The sequence below is a fragment of the Erinaceus europaeus genome, chromosome 4 (genome assembly GCF_950295315.1).
Source record: "Erinaceus europaeus chromosome 4, mEriEur2.1, whole genome shotgun sequence".
Lineage (NCBI taxonomy): Eukaryota > Metazoa > Chordata > Mammalia > Eulipotyphla > Erinaceidae > Erinaceus > Erinaceus europaeus.
In genome coordinates, this window is record NC_080165.1 from 69,146,297 (window position 1) to 69,165,260 (window position 18,964).

The window sequence follows — 18,964 nt, forward strand, 5'->3', positions numbered from 1 at the left end:
AAATACATAATTTTTTAAAATAAGAGAGAGAAAGAGGTGCCAAGTGGTGGCCCACGTACCTGGTTGAGTGCGCACGTTACAGTGTATAAGGACCTGGGTTTGAGCCCCCTCTGTCTCCACCTGCAGGGAGAAAGCTTCAAAAGTGGTAAAGCAAGGCTGCAGGTGTCTGTCTGTCTTCCTCTCCCTATCTCCCCCACTCCTCTCAATTTCTCTCTATCTCTATCCAATAATAAATAAAAATATTTTAAAATATATTAATTTAGGGAGTCGGGCAGTAACGCAGCAGGTTAAGCACACGTGGCGCAAAATGCAAGGACAAGTATAAGGATCCTGGTTCCAGCCCCAGGCTCCCCACCTGCAGGGGGGTTGCCTCACAGGAGGTGAAGCAGGTCTATAGGTGTCTGTCTTTCTCTCCCCCTCTCTGTCTTCCCCTCCTCTCTCCATTTCTCTCTGTCCTATCCAACAACAACAACATAAATAACAATAACTACAACAATAATAAAAAACAACAAGGGCAACAAAAGGGAACAAAAAATAAATACATTTTTAAAATATTTAAATACATATACTAATTTTTTTAAAAAAGAGAGAGGGCGAAGGGTAGATAGCATAATGGTTATGCAAAGAGACTCTCGTGCCTGAGACTCCAACATCCCAGGTTCAATCACCAGCACCACCATAATCCAGAATTGAACAGTGTTCTGGTAAAAATAAACAAATAAGTATTTAAAAAAGAAAGAGAAAGAAATCTGAAACACTAAAAAGTCAGGATTACAGACACAATACTACTAATAATAAAAAAAGTAACATGTGGTCCAGGAGGTGGCACAGTGGATAAAGCAGTGAACTCTCAAGCATGAGGTCCTGAGTTCAATCCCTAGCAGCACATGTACCAGAGTGATGTCTGGTTCTTTCTCTCTCCTCCTATCTTTCTCATGAATTAAAAAAAAAAAAAAAAAGTATGGGCCAGGCGGTGGCGCACCTGGTTAAGTGCACACATTACAGTGTTCAAGGACCCAGGCTCAAGTCCCTGGTCCCCACCTGCAGGGGAAAGCTTCACAAGTGGTGAAGCAGGGCTGCAGGTGTCTCTCTGTCTCTCTCTCTCTCTCTCACTATCTCCCCCTCCTCTCTCAATTTCTCTCTGTCCCTATACAATAAATAAACAAATAAATAAAAAGGAAAAAAGATGTTAAAAAAAAGTAATACAAGATGATTAAAATACAGAATACTTGGACAGGGGTAGATAGCACAATGGTTTTGCAAACAAACTGTCATGCCTGAGACTCTGAAGTCCCATGTTCAATCCCCCACACCACCATAAACCAGAGCTGAGCAGTGCTCTGGTGAAAAAAAAAAAAAAAGTCAAAATGAGGGAGCTGGGCTGTAGCACAGACGGTTAAGCGCAGGTGGCGCAAAGCGCAAGGACTGATGTAAGGATCCCAGTTGGAGCCCCCAGCTCCCCACCTGCAGGGGAGTCACTTCACAAGCTGTGAAGCATGTCTGTAGGTGTCTGTCTTTCTCTGTCTTCCCCTCCTCTCTCCATTTCTCTCTGTCCTATCCAACAACAGTGACATCAATAACAACAACAATAATAATAACTACAACAATAAAAAAACAAGGGCAACAAAAGGCAATAAATAAATAAAAACAGGGACTCAGGCAGTAGTAGCACAGCAGATTAAGTGCATGTGGGGCAAAGCCCAAGGACCGGTGTGAGGATCCCAGTTCGAGCCCCCGGCTCCCCACCTGCAAGGGAGTCGATTCACAATCAGTGAAGCAGGTCTGCAGGTGTCTTTCTCTCCCCCTCTGTCTTCCCCTCCTCTGTCCATTTCTCTCTGTCCTATCCAAGGATGATTACAACAATCACTACAATACAATAAGGGCAACAAAAGGGAATAAATAAATAATAATAATAAATTTAAAAAATAAGTAAATAAAAACATTTTTAAAAGTCTAAATTAAAAAAAAAAACTACAGAATACTTTAGCCTAGGAGGTGGCACAGTGGATAAAAGCATAAAGTCCTGAATTTGACCCACTATCACTACCTGTGCCAGAGTGATGATCTGATTTCTTTTTGTTAAAATGTTTTTAGTCATTATTTATTTACTGGCTAGACACATCCAGAAATCAAAAGTTGAAAGGGGGAGGTAGTAGTCCGGGAGGTGGCGCAGTGGATAAAGTATCGGACTCTCAAGCATGAGGTCCTGAGCTCAATCCCCGGCAGCACATGTACCAGAGTGATGTCTGGCTCTTTCTCTCTCCTCCTATGTTTCTCATTAATAAATAAATAATAATAATAAAATTAAAGTCTTTAAAAAAAGAAAGGGGGAGGTAGAGAGACAGAGAGACACCTGCAGCACTGCTTCACCACTTGTGAAGTTTTCCCCCTGCCGGTGGGGACTGGGGGCTTGAATCCAGGTCCTTTAGCATTACAACATGATTTTTCTCTATATATAAAATTAAAAAAAAAGATTTGGGTGGGGGTAGATAGCATAATGTTTATGCAAAGAGTCTCCTGCATAAAAATAATAAGATGGGGGCCGGTCGGTAGTACACCAGCTTAAGCACACATACATAGTACAGGCACAAGGATCCCAGTTCAAGTCCCTGCTCCCCACTTGCGGGGGTCGGAGGGGCGGGGGTCGGAGGGGCGGGGGGTTGGGGGGGGTGGGGGGTGTCTGTACACAAGCAGTGAAGCAGGTCTGCAGGTGCCTACCTTTCTTGCCCCATCTCTATCTTCCCCTCCTCTCTTAATTCAATTAAAAGCAAAAATGGCCTCCAGGAGCAGTGGATCTATAGCACCAACTCCGAGCCCCAGAGATAACCCTGGAGGCAAAAAAAAAAAAAAAAGTAATAAGACAAAAATATCATCAGTGCCAAAGTATTGCTCTGGTCCCTCAAACATGAAGCAATACACTTCTTCTTCTAGCGTTTGCCCTTCTTCCGTAGCCAGTTAACAGCTTCAAGTTGAGCCTGATGTAAAGTTTCGAGACCTCCTTTGAATCTGGAGAGGTGGCAGTCGTTGACTACGTGGGTCATAGTCTGTCTGTAGCCGCAGGGGCAGTTCGGGTCATCTCTGGCTCCCCAGTGGTGGAACATAGCGGCGCACCAGCCATGGCCTGTCCGATTGAGGAGGGCCCAATCATAACGTGCTAGGTCAAAGCCGGGTTGATAAGCAATACACTAGTCTTCGGACACAGACCTCCAAACACCTGCAACAAACCCATCAGCTGCAGGCTGTAGTTGGTCAATCCTCCATTGCTTCATCAGGCCCAATCGCAGACAGTTGAGCTGAATTTTGAGGCTTGGCCAGAAAAAAAGGATATCAAAGGCGTGGGGAGATAACATAATGGTTATGCAAACAGACTCTCATGCCAAAAGTTCCAGGTTCAAACAATGGGTTGAAACATGCAGAAGAATGAAACTGAATCACTGCATTTCACCAAATACAAAAGTAAATTCCAAGTGGATCAAGGACTTGGATGTTAGACCAGAAACTATCAGATACTTAGAGGAAAATATTGGCAGAACTTTTTTCCGCATAAATTTTAAAGACATTTTCAATGAAATGAATCCAATTACAAAGAAGACTAAGGCAAGTATAAACCTATGGGACTACATCAAATTAAAAAGCTTCTTCACAGCAAAAGAAACCACTACCCAAATCAAGAGACTCCTCACAGAATGGGAGAAGATCTTTACATGCCATACATCAGATAAGAGTTTAATAACCAACATATATAAAGAGCTTGCCAGACTCAACAACAAGACAACAAATAACCCCATCCAAAAATGGAGGGAGGACATGGACAGAATATTCACCACAGAAGAGATCCAAAAGGCTGAGAAACATGAAAAAATGCTCCAAGTCTCTGATTGTCAGAGAAATGCAAATCAAGACAACAATGAGATATCACTTCACTCCTGTGAGAATGTCATACATCAGAAAAGGTAACAGCAGCAAATGCTGGAGAGGGTGTGGGGTCAAAGGAACCCTCCTACACTGCTGGTGGGAATGTAAATTGGTCCAACCTCTGTGGAGAACAGTCTGGAGAACTCTCAGAAGGCTAGAAATGGACCTACCCTGTGACCCTGTAATTCCCCTCCTGGGGATATATCCTAAGGAACCCAACACATCCATCCAAAAAAATCTGTGTACACATATGTTCTTGGCAGCACAATTTGTAATAGCCAAAACCTGGAAGCAACACAGGTGTCCAACAACAGATGAGTGGCTGAGCAAGTTGTGGTCTATATACACAATGGAATACTACTCAGCTGTAAAAAATGGTGACTTCACCGTTTTCAGCCGATCTTGGATGGACCTTGAAAAAATCATGTTGAGTGAAATAAGTCAGAAACAGAAGGATGAATATGGGATGATCTCACTCTCAGGCCAGAGTTGAAAAACAAGATTAGAAAAGAAAACACAAGTCGAACCTGAAATGGAATTGGAGTATTACACCAAAGTAAAAGACTCTGGGGTGGGTGGGTGGGTGGGGAGAATACAGGTCCATGAAAGATGATGAATGACATAGTGGGGGTTGTATTGTTAAATGGGAATCTGGGGAATGTTATGCATGTACAAACTATTGTATTTACTGTTGAATGTAAAACATTAATTCCCCAATAAAGAAATAAATTATTAAAAAAAAAAAAAAGAAAATGGAACTATGAAAAGAGAAAAAAAAAAAAGTTCCAGGTTCAATCCCCCTGCACCACCATAAACCAGAGCTGAGCAGTGCTTTGGTTAAAAAGTAAGTAGGGCAGGGGTAGATAGCATAATAGTTATGAAAATAGACTCTCATGTCTGAGGCTCCAAAGTCCCAGGTTCAATCCCCTGCCCCACCATAAGCCAGAGCTGAGCAGTGCTCTGGTAAAAAAAATAAATAAATAAATAATAAAAAATAAATTGTCAAAAAATTAAGTAAATAGGGGTCGTCGGGCTATAGCGCAGCGGGTTAAGCCCACATAGCGCGAAGAATGAGGACAGGTGTAAGATTCCAGGTTCAAGCCCCTGGCTCCCTACCTGCAGGGAAGTCGCTTCACAAGCAGTGAAGCAGGTCTGCAGGTGTCTTTCTCTCCCCCTCTCTTGTCTCCTCCTCTTTCCATTTCTCTCTGTCCTATCTAACAACAACGACAGCAATAACAATAATAACCAGAACAACAATAAAAAAAACAAGGGTAAGGGTTAAGCACACGTGGCATGAAGCGAGGAGTAAGGATCCTGGTTTGAGCCCCAGCTCCCTGCAGGGGAGTCGCTTCACAGACGGTGAAGCAGGTCTACAGGTGTCTGTCTGTCTTTCTCACCCCATCTCTGTCTTCCCCGCCTCTCTCCATTTCTCTCTGTTCTATCTAACAGTGACATCAATGATGGCAACAATGATAACTACAATAATTCTTAAAAAAAAAAAAAAAGCGCAAGGGGGTTAAGTGCACATGGCGCAAAACGCAATGACGGCATAAAGATACTGGTTGGAGACTCCAGCTCCTCACCTACAGGGGAGTTGCTTCACATGCGGTGAAGCAGGTCTGCGGGTGTCTATCTAGCTCTCCTCTCTGCCTTCTCCTCCTCTCTCCATTTCTCTCTGTCTTATCCAACAACAACAACAGCTATGAAAACAGTAACAATAACTACAACAAGGGCAACAAAAAAAATGGGAAATAATGGCTTCCAGGAGCAGTGGATTCCGTAGTGCAGGCACTTCTTCTTCTTCTTCTAGCGTTTGCCAGTGCAGGCACTGAGCCCCAGCAATAACCCTGGAGGCAAAAAAAAAAAAAAGGCATATATGTAAAAAATTCTAAAAGGGGGGGAGTCGGGTGGTAGCGCAGCGGGTTAAGCACAGGTGGCAAAGCCCAAGGACCGGCTTAAGGATCCCGGTTTGATCTCCCGGCTCCCCACCTGCAGGGGAGTCGCTTCACAGGCGGTAAAGCAGGTCTGCAGGTGTCTGTCTTTCTCTCCCCTCTCTGTCTTCCCCTCCTCTCTCCATTTCTCTCTGTCCTATCCAACAATGACGACATCAGTAACAACAATAATAACTACAACAATAAAACACAAGGACAACAAAAGGGAATAAATTTTAAAAATTAAAAAAAAATTAAATTGGAGGCCTGGCGGTAGCTCGGAGCGGTGGAAGGATCCTGGCTTAGAGCCCCCAGCCCCCCACCTGCAGGGGAGTCGATTCACAAGTGGTGAAGCAGGTCTGCAGGTGTCTATCTTTCTCTCCCCCTCTCTGACTTTCCTTCCTCTCTCCATTTGTCTCTGCCCTATCCAACTACAACGACATCAACAACAACGATAATAATAACCACAACAATGGTAAAATAACCAGGGTAACAAAAGGGAAAAAATGGCCTCCAAGAGCAGTGGATTCCTAGTACAGGCACCGAGCCCCAGAAATAACCCTGGAGGCAAAAAAGAATTAATTTTTTTTATAAAAAGGATATCTTTGGAACATCACAAGTGGCTCCTGTAAGTCTAGCAGAAGTTAAACTGTTATTTATTTAATTTATTAATGATAAAGTTAGAAAGAGAGAAAGAAAGAGAATCAGAGGGGCTGGGTGGTAGTGATGCAGCGGGTTAGCACACACAATACTATGCACAAGGACTTTTGCAAGGAACCAGGTTTGAGTTTGGCTCCTCACCTGCAGTGGGAGCACTTCACAAGCAGTCCGCAGGTGTGTTTGCTTTCTCTGTCCCTTTCTGCCTCCCCCCTCCTCTCTCAATTTCTCTCTGTCCTATTGAATAAAGGGGGAAAAAAAAAAGAAAAAAAATGCCTGCCAGGAGCAGTGGATTTGTAGTGCTGGTACCAAGACCTAGCAATAATCCTGGAGGCAAGGAAAAAAAGAGAATCAGACATCATCACTTCAGCACATATGCTGCCAGGGTTAGAACTCTGGACCTCATGCTTGAGAAGCCAACATTTTATCCACTGCACCACCTTCTAGACCACTGAAAGTCCTCTTTAATCTCCTTTCGTGACTTGCCTCACCCTACATTAATATATATATATATATTTTTTTTTTCCCCAGCCAGGGTTATCTCCGGGACTTAGTGCCTATATGACAAATCCAAAGCTTCTAGCAGTTTCCTCTCCCCTTTCTTCCCCCCTCCTCCCCTCCCCTCCCTTCCCCTCCTCTCTTCTCCATTTTCATTTCATTTTACAGGACAGAAAGAGAGACACCTGCAGCACTGCTTCATGCTTGTAGAGATGGAAATGGGGGTGGGGGTGAACCCAGGGCTTACATGGTAACATGTAATCTCAACATGGTGCAAGTCTATCCAGCTCTCAGGTCAGAATTTTAGCACAGCATTTTTTTTTTTTTTAAAGAATTCATCTGGGCTGGGGAGACAGCATAATGGTTATGCAAAAGACTTTCAAGTCTGAGGCTCCAGTCCCCAGCAGCACCATAAGCCAGAGCTGAGCAGTGCTCTCTCTGTGTATCTTTCTCTCTGTATCCTTCTTTCACTAAAAATTAAAAATAAAATATAAAAAAAAAAAAGAATTCATCTATTTATTAATGAGAAAGATAGGAGGAGAGAGAAAGCCAGACATCACGCTGGCACATGTGCTGCTGGGGACCGAACTGGGGACCTCATGCTTGAGGATCCTATGCCCTATCCACTGCGACACCTCCCGGACCACAGCATTTTTTTTTTAATTATAATAAATTTCAATCTACTTTTCCCCCTCATATTGATTAAACAGTGATTTACAAGACTATATGTTAATAGGAGTGTATAGTAACATCATTCCTGCCATCAAAGATCTGTGTCCCTACCCTTACCCCCCTATAGTGAAGCTGAAAGTCTACCCTCACACTCCACCCAGAATTTTTTTTTTTTGCCTCCGGGGTTATCACTGGGGCTCAGTGCCTGCACTATGAGTCCACTGCTCCTGAAGTTCTGCCCATTGTATTGCCCTTGTTATTGTTATTGCTGTTGTTGGATAGGACAGAGAGAAATTGAGAGAGATGGGGAAGACAGAAAAATAGACACCTACAGATCTGTTTCACTGCTTGTGAAGTGACGCTCCTCCCTGCAGCTAGGGATCCAGGGACTGGAACCAGGATCCTTGTGCCGGTCTGTCCCTGCTTTTCACAGCATGTGCGCTTAACAAGCTGTGTTACCTCCTGGCACCCCTCCACCTAGAGTTTTTTACTTTGATGCAATACTACAAACTCAAGTCAAATTCTACTTTGCGTTTCCCTTTCTGCTGTTAGCACAACATTTGTAATCCTCTGTGACTTTACCCTTGCCTGCAAGCACACATTCAGTGTTCCCCCACTCCCTCAGGGGTTTCTGTGTTGGGGGTGTAATTTTCCGTGTTTTTCTCTTTCTGGGGGTTAGACTTGTGTCATGGCTTGGATAGCTGTAGCCCTAATCTTACCTCCTTCCAAGGCTGATCTGTTTTTTTTTTTTAATCTTTATTTATTTATTGAATAGAGATATCCAGATATTGAGAGGAAGGAGGAGTTAGAGAGGGAGAGAGACAGAGAGAGACACCTGCAGCCCTGCTTCACTACTCATGAAGCTTTCCCTCTGCAGATGCAGAGAGGGCCTGAACGGGGGTCCTTGCACAATGTAACTTGTGTGCTCAACCTGCTGCACCAGCACCATGCCACAAATCTTCAATACTTATCGCACATTGTAGTGATTCACACTCAGCCTGCTGTAGCCCCAGTGGGCCTGAGCACTACTACCAGTATTGTTTATGCATCTCTACATCCTCAGGGGAGGCCTGAGTGAGTGTCAAGGAGTGGGGTGAGTAGGAGAAGTTATTGCGGCATACAAGTAGAACAGAAAGTGGAAATTGAGTGCTGGTGCCAGATTTGAGCTTTTCCCATTAAGAAAATCCTGAGAGATGGGAGTCAGGCGGTAGCACAGCGGGTTAAGCTTACGTGACGCAAAGCGCAAGGATTGACATAAGGATCCTGGCTCTAGCCCCCGGCTTCCCACCTGCAGGAGAGTCGCTTCACAAGCGGTGAAGCAGGTCTGCAGGTGTCTTTCTCTCCTCCTCTCTGTCTTCCCCTCCTCTCTCCATTTCTCTCTGTCCTATTCAACAACGACAACATCAATAATAACTACAACAATAAAGTAACGAGAACAACAAAAGGGAATAAATAAATAAATACAAAAAAATTTTTTAAAAAAATCCTGAGAGGTGGGTGGGGTGTGTGGAGAGAGAGCTCACCTCCTAGCGAGCCTGCTTTGCCATGCAAGCATTCTTGGCACCACACAAAGGTGCTACGACAGTGGATTTGTATTGCTGTGATATTCTTTCCTCTCTATCACATAGTGGGGGTGGGTGGGGAATGCCTAGCCCAAAGAAATTATATCTATATCTATAGATATCCTACAAAATCATTCGATCTACTAAGGCAAATGGAGTGTTGTTTATGTTTTATATATTTATTAATGAGAGGGATAAGAGGAGAAAGAACCAGATGTCACTCTGGCACATGTGCTGCTGGGGACTGAACTTCGCACCTCATGCTTGAGAGTCTAACACTATCCACTGCACCACCTCCCAGACCATGCAAATGCAGTTTTTTCATAGCATATTAAATGTTTTTTTAAAAATTTATTTATTATTATTAGTTTTTTTTTAAATAAGAGGCAGAAAGGCAGGAAGGTGAGGAGGTGGGTTGCACCACAGCACCTGAGTTTCCTTCATTTCATCCTGGCAGTGGGGCCAAGATCAAATCTCGTTTATGCACATGGCAAAACATTTTTTTTTCCTGAGTACTGCTCAGCTATGGTTTATGGTGGTGTTGGGGATTGAACTCAAGACCTTTGGTGACTTAGGTCTGAACACCTTTTTTGCGTAACCACTGTGTTATGTATGCTATCCGCTCAATCCCTAAATGCCAGCCTTTAAGCTGATAATTTTGTTTGGCCTTTGAATGGTGTTATAATTACCCAAATGGCCCTTGGCAGAAAAACAAAACAAAACAAAACAAAACAAAAAAACAGGTAAGCAATGGTGCACACAGATTATCATGCACAACCCTCCTCCCCACCCCCTTGTAGGAAAGGAAGCTTTATCAGCAGTGAAACAATTCTACAGGGATCTATTTCTCCTTCCCCTCTCAATTTCTCTATCCTATATTTTAAAAAGCGGGAGAGGACTGGGTGATGGCACACCTAGTTGAGCACACATTAAAGTGTGCAAAGACCTGGGTTGAGCCCCCCCCCCAACCCCACCCCCACCCGCAGGGGAAAGCTTTTCAAGTGGTGAAGCAGGGTTGGAGATGTCTGTCTTCCCCTCTCAATCTCCCCATGTACTCTCAATTTCTGGCTGTCTATCCAATAAATAAAGATAATAATAATAATAATAATAATAATAATAAACAACCACCCCTGCTATCTGAGTATCTTAGTGTAAAAGCTGTGTGGAGTGGTGAAATAGTGCATGTAGTGGGCCCCTGCTCCAAAATAACAGAGGAAAAAATCTGGAGGGGTATCCAGTCCTGACACTGAAGCAGTGTTGTTTCTCCTGCTCTGTTTTGGATCTGAGTCCTGAAAGGGAAGCGACACCCTCCATTTCTGGAGGAGGAAGAAAGGCAGCTAGCTTAGTGGAGTCAAGGCCTCCCTTTCCCTGGGCACGGAAGTTGCAGACAAGCTTTGACCTCCTTCACAGGACAGTGAGATGCTGTGGGTGTTCTTAGCTAAATCCAGGAGGGAATAGATTTGTAATCACCTAGGCCCCTTCCGCTTAGGGGCAGGATGCTGAAGGATAAAGCAAGCAGGTTAGAGATTTCTATCCGAAGCAAGAGCATTCTGGAGCCTTCCAGGCAGCAGCCTCCCTCCCCCCTGCCCTTGAAACACCACCCCTCCTCTTCTCCCAACCACAGGCTCCTCCTGCACCTTAATGAAGACGCTGAATTGAGATTACTTTGGGCTGGAGGTGGCAGGGAAGAGGTCTGGCCTGGATCAGGAGAAAAGCAAGACTCCTTTGCCTTTTGGAATCCGACCCATAACCAGAGACAGTGAAGCAAGGGAAGCCTGGGCCCAGCGCAGGGTGTGCATGTGTGTTTTTAGGAGGGGTGGGGGTCTCTGTAGGAATCCCTCCCCAGCATCCAGGGTTGTGGAAAGAGATAGGGAGTTGATGGATTTCTACACGTTCACTGAGCAGGGAGAGGCCATTCTGTCCAGGAGGAGCTCTGGTTCCATCAGGCTTCCAGGATGAGACCTGGGAGAGGCAGCTGGAGAAAGGACAAGGGGAGCGAGCGAAGCATGGTGGTCTGCAGCTCGCAGGGCAGGTGCACCACCGCCTGGGGGGGGACCCACTGTGGGTGCTGACTGCCAGCTAGGCTTCCGAGAGCTCCTGCCATCCTGCAAGGGGGGAGAGGGGCAAGAGGCGGGGGGTGGGGGGTGTAGGCTGGACGCCCTTCCCCCTTCAGGTCTAGGCAGCCGCAGGAGAGAAGAAGGCGAAAATGGAACCGGATTGATAAGACAGCTCGGTGTACCCGGGCCTTGAGGGCGGTGGCAGAGACTGGGGAGGGGGCCTCCGGGGTTCACCCGCACCCCAGCTTTCAGAGCCGCTCCACCAGCACTTTCGCATTGGAGGGGGAGCAGGCGGGCCATTCACTTTCCTTCCCAGCCCACCTTCAGGCAGCATTCGAATAGTAAAGCCGGCGGGTGGGAAGCACAAGTGGGTCGCCGGAGAGGGGACACCGCCCACCCTCTGCAGGGGGCGCGGTCCGAGGCGCCACCGCAGAGACCCCGGGAAGCTGCAGCGAGAGAGGCGGGGCCTCCGGGGCAGGGGCGGGGGCGCTGAGGCGGGTCTGGAAACTGCTGGAAACTTCGCAATACGGCCCGCTCCTTCCGCGGAGAGCAAACAAAGAGTCCCCCCCCTCCGCCCCTAGGGACCGCAGCCCCACCCCGCGGCCAAGCGCTAGCCCTCCCCCCTCCTCCCCGCGTGGCTGGCTCGAGTCCCGGGGAACCCAGAGTGCTCACCGGTCCCAAAGACCCCTCTCCCGCCCCCACTAAACCCCTTATCGTGTTTGACGGTTTAGAGAATCCAGAAAAAAAAAAAACTTGGAGCAGAGGTCTGAGAGGTTGTGCCCCACCCCCAGCCCCCTTTAGGTGCCTTGAAACTGGCTGCGTGTCTTAGTTGCGGAGGCGTCGACTCCCCGCCCCCCCCCCCCCCCCGAGGCGTTTAGAGAGGTAGTGGTGGGGGGATATTAGGCCTCTAGCTCCGCTCAAGCTGAAGCCAGGACCGCAACCTCAATTCCCCGTTGGAGGGTGTGGAGGGGCCAAACCCCGCCAATGTGCTCGCACTCCAGCCCCAGCCAGGTGCTTGCCAGCTCCCCGCCCCCTCCCTGGCTCGGGGCCATGACGTCAGGGTAGGCGGGAGGCGCAGGTGCCGGACTTTCGGGCAAACTCCTTTAAGGCGGAGGGATCCGGGGGCGGGCAGATGCCTGTGCTTCGCCTTATAAAGGCAGACCGGCGGCTCCCAGCCGCTCTCTTGAGTCGCCCCCGTGCAGCGTTTCGCCGTGCGTGAGCCAGGCTCGGCCTTTACCCGCCCAGCTTTCTAATTTGCAGCTCTCCTCTTTCAAGGTAAGCTTCCAGTCTCCTCAGGCTCTGCTCTTTCAACGCGCACCTCGAGGTTGCTTCGCCATTTCTGTCTTTTTAAAAGCCAGCAGGTTTGGTCTGTTTGGAGCGCGCATGGCTGATTCCTCTCGGGAGTGGGCGGGTGGGGGGGGTAGCTCCGGAGCTGGCGGGGACCCGGCTGGGGCCCCGTGGCTTGCGGCCTTGGGCGGGTGGGGGCTGGGGACGCTGGGCGGCTGCACGTGGTGGCCGCGGGCCCGGGGCGCTGCCATGTTTGGCCCTTTACTTCCGGACGCCGCGTAGGTGGCGGGTCCGCGCGCCCGGCGTGACTCAGCACAGCCCCCCCCCCCCCCGCCGCCGGGGCTGCTCCCGCGGCCCCTCAGGCGCTTCCCGGGCGGGCTCGCGGCGGCGCTGTGCTTCGCAGCCTCCCGACCCGGTCCAGGCTCACCTTTCTAGATCTTTCCACCGGGGAGGGGCGGGGACAGTGCCGGGCTCCCTCCTCCCCCGCCCTCGCGGCTGGTCGAGATTGTTCTGGAAGCTTCTGGAGCCCGGCGCCCCGCCCTGGTGCCCGGATGCTGGAGCGAAGGGAGGCTGTGCGGCAGCAGCGCCCCCTCCCCGCGGGCCTCGGCCCACGCATGTCCGGCGGTGACGAGGGTCGGGCCGCGGCCACCATCTTGCTGTTGGGGGTCGGCCGCGGGGATCCGCCGCTGGGCCGTCAGCCTCGACGTTCCGCCTTTTATTACTGGGGGCTCCCCCCCAGGGCTAAAGAGGGGCCCGGGCTCACCGGCGCCCCGGAATATAAAACGGGGTCACCTTGGCTTTCCGCCCGCCCCAAAATCAGAAAGACCCGCGATAGTGTCACTTATGCGGGAATGGGCGACCCCAGGCGTAGGTTCCGGCCTGTGGGGCCCGTGCGGCCCGCGGTGCTGCCGGAGGCCTCGGTCTGGCCCGGTCCCCACAAAGGGAGGTTTCGAGATCCCTCACTGAGCAAACTGAGGTATCGAGGCTCCCGAAACCCCTTCTTCCTCCACCTCTGCTTTTAAGGCTGCAGCTTTGGGTCTTGGAAGAAAGGGCTCCTCGGTCTCTGGGGAAACACGGTTCAGCTCAAAGCAGCTGGAGCCGCGGCCGGCGTTGACTGGGGTGACTTTGGGGATCGTTCAGCTGGGAGGGTCCGGTCCGCTCCATTGTTAACTCGGGGCCTTTTCTCCTCAGATGCCTGAGGAAGTGCACCATGGAGAGGAGGAGGTGGAGACCTTCGCCTTCCAGGCAGAGATTGCCCAGCTTATGTCTCTCATCATCAACACCTTCTATTCCAACAAGGAGATTTTCCTTCGGGAGTTGATCAGTAACGCTTCTGACGTGAGTGTCCTGGGAGTTCATTGTTTGAAGTACTAGTAGCAGGCCAAACGGCCTTGTGGTGCTTTATTTTAATAACTACAAAATCAATTTTTAATTTTAGGCCTTGGACAAGATCCGCTATGAGAGCCTCACAGACCCATCCAAGTTGGACAGTGGCAAAGAGCTGAAGATAGACATCATCCCCAACCCCCAGGAACGCACCCTGACCCTGGTGGATACAGGCATTGGCATGACAAAAGCTGACCTTATAAATAATTTGGGAACCATTGCCAAATCTGGAACGAAGGCATTTATGGAGGCTCTTCAGGTATGTTGTGGTCTGGTTAGGCAGAGTTGTGCATTTACTGATGTACTTGAAACAAGTGTTTTTAACATTTTTAATTTCTATGGCAGGCTGGTGCAGACATTTCCATGATTGGGCAGTTCGGTGTTGGCTTCTATTCTGCTTATCTGGTAGCAGAGAAAGTGGTTGTGATCACAAAACACAATGATGATGAGCAGTATGCCTGGGAGTCCTCTGCTGGAGGTTCCTTCACTGTTCGTGCCGACCATGGTAAGTTAGCTCTCCTGTCAGGTTGGCTGGTTAGGATCCTCTGCGTAACACCTATAAAGTAGTTGTCTTTTAGTGTTCCTAGCTTATTCTTGGTTTGTGATTTATTTTTTTTTTCCAGGTGAGCCCATTGGCCGTGGTACCAAAGTGATCCTTCACCTTAAAGAAGACCAGACAGAGTACTTGGAGGAAAGGAGAGTCAAGGAAGTAGTGAAGAAGCACTCGCAGTTCATAGGCTATCCTATCACTCTTTATGTGAGTATTGATGGTCATTTTTGCATGTGATACACCTCCAGAAAACTGGAGCAGTCAGTGTCCCATACACTGGTGTTTAATTGCTGTCTTTGTTTGCAGCTGGAGAAGGAACGAGAGAAGGAAATTAGTGATGATGAGGCAGAGGAAGAGAAAGGCGAAAAAGAGGAGGAAGATAAGGATGATGAGGAAAAGCCCAAAATTGAAGATGTGGGTTCAGATGAGGAAGATGATAGTGGTAAGGACAAGAAAAAGAAAACCAAGAAGATTAAGGAGAAATACATCGATCAAGAAGAACTGAACAAGACCAAGCCCATTTGGACCAGAAACCCTGATGACATCACCCAGGAAGAATATGGAGAGTTCTATAAGAGCTTAACTAATGACTGGGAAGACCACTTGGCTGTCAAGGTGAGGAGCTTTTGCATGTAGACTCTAGAAACAGCAAGTAGAGGGCAGGGAGGAGCTCATGATAGACTGGTTGGACCTTGTAATTGTCACCATAGCTACCCTCATGTTTACTAGGATTAATAAGCCCCTATTGACCAGGGAAGATTGTTTTTATAATTTGGTGATGGGGATTAAAAGCAACTTTTGTCTTGAAGTACACTACTGATTTATTTTGCTATTTCAGCATTTCTCTGTGGAGGGTCAGTTGGAATTTAGAGCATTGCTGTTCATTCCTCGTCGGGCTCCCTTTGACCTATTTGAGAATAAGAAGAAAAAGAACAACATCAAACTCTATGTACGACGTGTATTCATCATGGATAGCTGTGATGAATTGATACCAGAGTATCTGAGTGAGTTTTTTTATTACTGGATAGAGACAACTTTAGAGGAGAGGAGGGGGGGGTATAGAGATAGAAAGACCTGTAGCACTGCAGGTGGGGGGGACCAGGGGCCTTTGCTATCAAGGTTTTTTTTTTTTTTTTTCTTACTAGAGCACTGTTCAGCTCTGGCTTAGGGTGTTGCAAGGGATTGAACCTGGGACTTTGGAGCCTCAGGCACTGTTTGCATCTACCCCCACCCGTCAGGGTTATTTTTTGGGGCTCAGTGCTAGCACTATAAATCCACTGCTCCCAGCAGTCAAATTTTTTTAATTGAATAGGACTGATAAATTGAGAGGGGAGGAGAATTGACACTGGTAGATCTGCTTCACCAATTTTTTTTTTTTTTCGACTGAATGCACATGGATCCCAGTCACTTTCAAAGCCAACAACAAGCAGCTCCTGACAGCTTTCAAGCTGTTGGTCCTGCTCTTCGAGTCCTCCAACTTAATGTTGAGGGGCTGTCCTTTGCCAAACTGCTTCACCAATTTTTAATTATCTACATTGGATAGATAGAAATCAGGTATGGAGAAGATAGTAAGAGAGACCCTGGGTTCTTGTAAATTGTAACATGCGCTTTAACCAGGTGTGCTGTCACCTGATGCCCTTCACCAATCTTGAGGCCTCCCATTTCTGCAGGTGGGGAAAAGGGGGCTTGAACCTGGGTCTTTGCACATTATAATCTGAGTTTAACTACTTGGCCCTGGTATCTTAAATACTTAAAGGATCCACTAACAGCAAGTTGGTTCATTTTTAAAAAAAAAAAAACACACTAAATTTAGTGAAGTCTTTCTCTCCGTAACTGAATTTTGCTACTCATTGGTTGCAGACTTCATCCGTGGTGTGGTAGACTCCGAGGATCTGCCTCTGAACATTTCTCGAGAAATGCTCCAGCAGAGCAAGATCTTGAAGGTCATTCGCAAAAATATTGTTAAGAAGTGCCTTGAGCTCTTCTCTGAGCTGGCAGAGGACAAGGAAAACTACAAGAAATTTTATGAGGCATTCTCTAAAAATCTCAAGGTAAGGTAACAAAATTTTCCAACTTAATTAAAATGGGTAGACTACAAGCGCACAGCCAAGATTTTTTTTTTTAATTATTCCTGAGAGATAGGAGAGAAAGAACCAGATATCACTCTGGTACATGTGCTGCCAGGGATCGAACTCGGAACCTCATGGTTAAGAATCCAATGCTTTATCCACTGTGCCCTCCTGGACCACTTTTCTTCTAGTTATTTTTATTACTCGGATAGAGACAGCCAGAAGTCGGGGGGGGAAGGGGGTAATGAAGAGGGAGAGAGACAAGACACTGGCAGCCCTGCTTTACTACTTGTAAAGTGCCCCCCCACCCCCAGACAGGGCCTGGAGGCTTGAACCTGCGTCCTTGGGCATCACTGTAACCTGCGGTCAACCAGGTGTACCACTCCCAGCCCCAAGATTGTTTTCACAATACTCTTGCCATCCTTACAGCTTGGAATCCATGAGGACTCCACTAATCGGCGACGACTTTCTGAGCTGCTACGCTACCACACCTCCCAATCTGGAGATGAGATGACTTCACTTTCAGAATATGTTTCCCGCATGAAGGAGACTCAGAAATCCATCTACTACATTACTGGTGCGTTGGTGGTTGATCCAAGTCTCTAAACACGTGTTTTGGTAGAGAGACCTGGGAACTGCCTGGCAGCTGGTGGTATGGGTCTTCTGTTTTTTTTTTTTTTTTTTTTTTTAGATTTTGAGAAAGATGATGTAAAGAACCAGATAGAACCAGATAATCGGGGTAGAGGAAAAAAAAGCTAGATAATCACTCTGGCCTGGCACATGTGCTGCTGGGGATTGAACTCAGACCACGTTTTGAGAGTTCAAAGCTTTATCACTGTGCCACTTCCTGGACCACATGGGTCTTCTGTTCTTAACATTTGATTAAACCCCTGCAGGTGAGAGCAAGGAGCAGGTTGCCAACTCTGCATTCGTAGAGCGAGTCCGCAAGCGGGGCTTCGAGGTGGTATACATGACAGAACCAATTGATGAGTACTGCGTGCAGCAGCTGAAGGAGTTTGATGGGAAGAGCCTGGTCTCAGTGACTAAGGAGGGCCTGGAGCTGCCTGAGGATGAGGAGGAGAAGAAGAAAATGGAGGAGAGCAAGGCCAAGTTTGAGAACCTGTGCAAGCTTATGAAAGAAATTCTGGATAAGAAAGTTGAGAAGGTAAGTTCTGGGGCTAAAGGCACAGTTTTGTAAAGAATGTCTTCAGGGTCACTTGACCTCAACTGCAGTCTGATTTGAGTCAACAGGTCTTGCAAGCTTTAACACTTTTTTTTTTAACAGTTTTGGAGCTTCTGAGAATACTAGTTAAAACTGGGATTTTCTTCAAAGGAGTAATCTTAATGTGTCTGCCCATAGGTGACAATCTCCAATAGGCTTGTATCTTCACCCTGCTGCATTGTAACTAGCACCTATGGGTGGACAGCCAACATGGAACGCATCATGAAAGCCCAGGCCCTTCGGGACAACTCTACAATGGGCTACATGATGGCTAAAAAGCACCTGGAAATCAATCCTGACCACCCCATTGTGGAGACACTGCGGCAGAAGGCAGAGGCAGACAAGAATGACAAGGCTGTCAAAGACCTGGTGGTGCTGCTGTTTGAAACTGCACTGCTGTCTTCAGGCTTCTCCCTGGAGGATCCCCAGACTCATTCTAACCGCATCTACCGCATGATCAAACTAGGCTTAGGTAAGTGCCCTTGATTGATCTGAATGGCATGCAGAGATTAAGATTCATTGCCATGAGAGCCAATCTGTATTTCCTGCTGCTTCCAGGCATTGATGAAGATGAGGTAACCACAGAAGAGCCCAGCACCGCCGTCCCTGACGAGATCCCCCCCCTTGAGGGTGATGAAGATGCCTCTCGCATGGAAGAAGTAGACTAGAAGTTTCTACCTGCAAACCTTGTGTCCTCTGTATAGTAGCCCCATATTGCCCCGGCAACCTTGAGTGGCCCTGCCCACCTGGTTACTTCTGCTGATGTCTAGTGGTTTTTCTTTTTCTCTTGTCTTTTGTAAGACAGGACTGGGGAAAAGTATCAAACCCTACCCCCTTCCACATTTGACAATGGGTTTGGATGTTGTGTATTATTTTGTTCTGAAATTAAAGTATGCAAAATAAAGATGGCAGTTTTACAGTTCTGCTCTCACTTGTAAAGTGGAAATAACTGCTGCTTTTACTCTGGCAGGAGTGTAGTGCAATATTTTTTGGTAAGTTCTTCCGAAGGAAGTCACAATGCCTGGAGGAGGGCATGTTTAAATGATGGGGGGTGGGGGAAGCACGGTTGCTTAACATGGTTAACATGCTTAACATGGTTCTAGTCCCTTAACTTGCTTAACATGGTTCTAGTCCCTCAACCACAAGCCAAAAAGCTCT

At 47.4% G+C, this 18,964-nt stretch overlaps 1 protein-coding gene across 1 annotated transcript; it reads left to right on the top strand.

Moving 5' to 3' along the window:
* Positions 1-12,409: 12,409 nt before the first annotated feature.
* Positions 12,410-18,728, top strand: HSP90AB1 (heat shock protein 90 alpha family class B member 1). The gene is made up of 12 exons (XM_007537386.3): positions 12,410-12,567; positions 13,771-13,917; positions 14,018-14,224; positions 14,311-14,470; positions 14,589-14,722; positions 14,822-15,130; positions 15,354-15,519; positions 16,376-16,566; positions 17,014-17,161; positions 17,481-17,749; positions 17,945-18,278; positions 18,365-18,728. Exons 2-12 carry the CDS (start codon positions 13,771-13,773, stop codon positions 18,472-18,474), a joined length of 2,175 nt encoding a protein of 724 aa, XP_007537448.1. The 5' UTR covers positions 12,410-12,567; the 3' UTR covers positions 18,475-18,728.
* Positions 18,729-18,964: the final 236 nt, after the last annotated feature.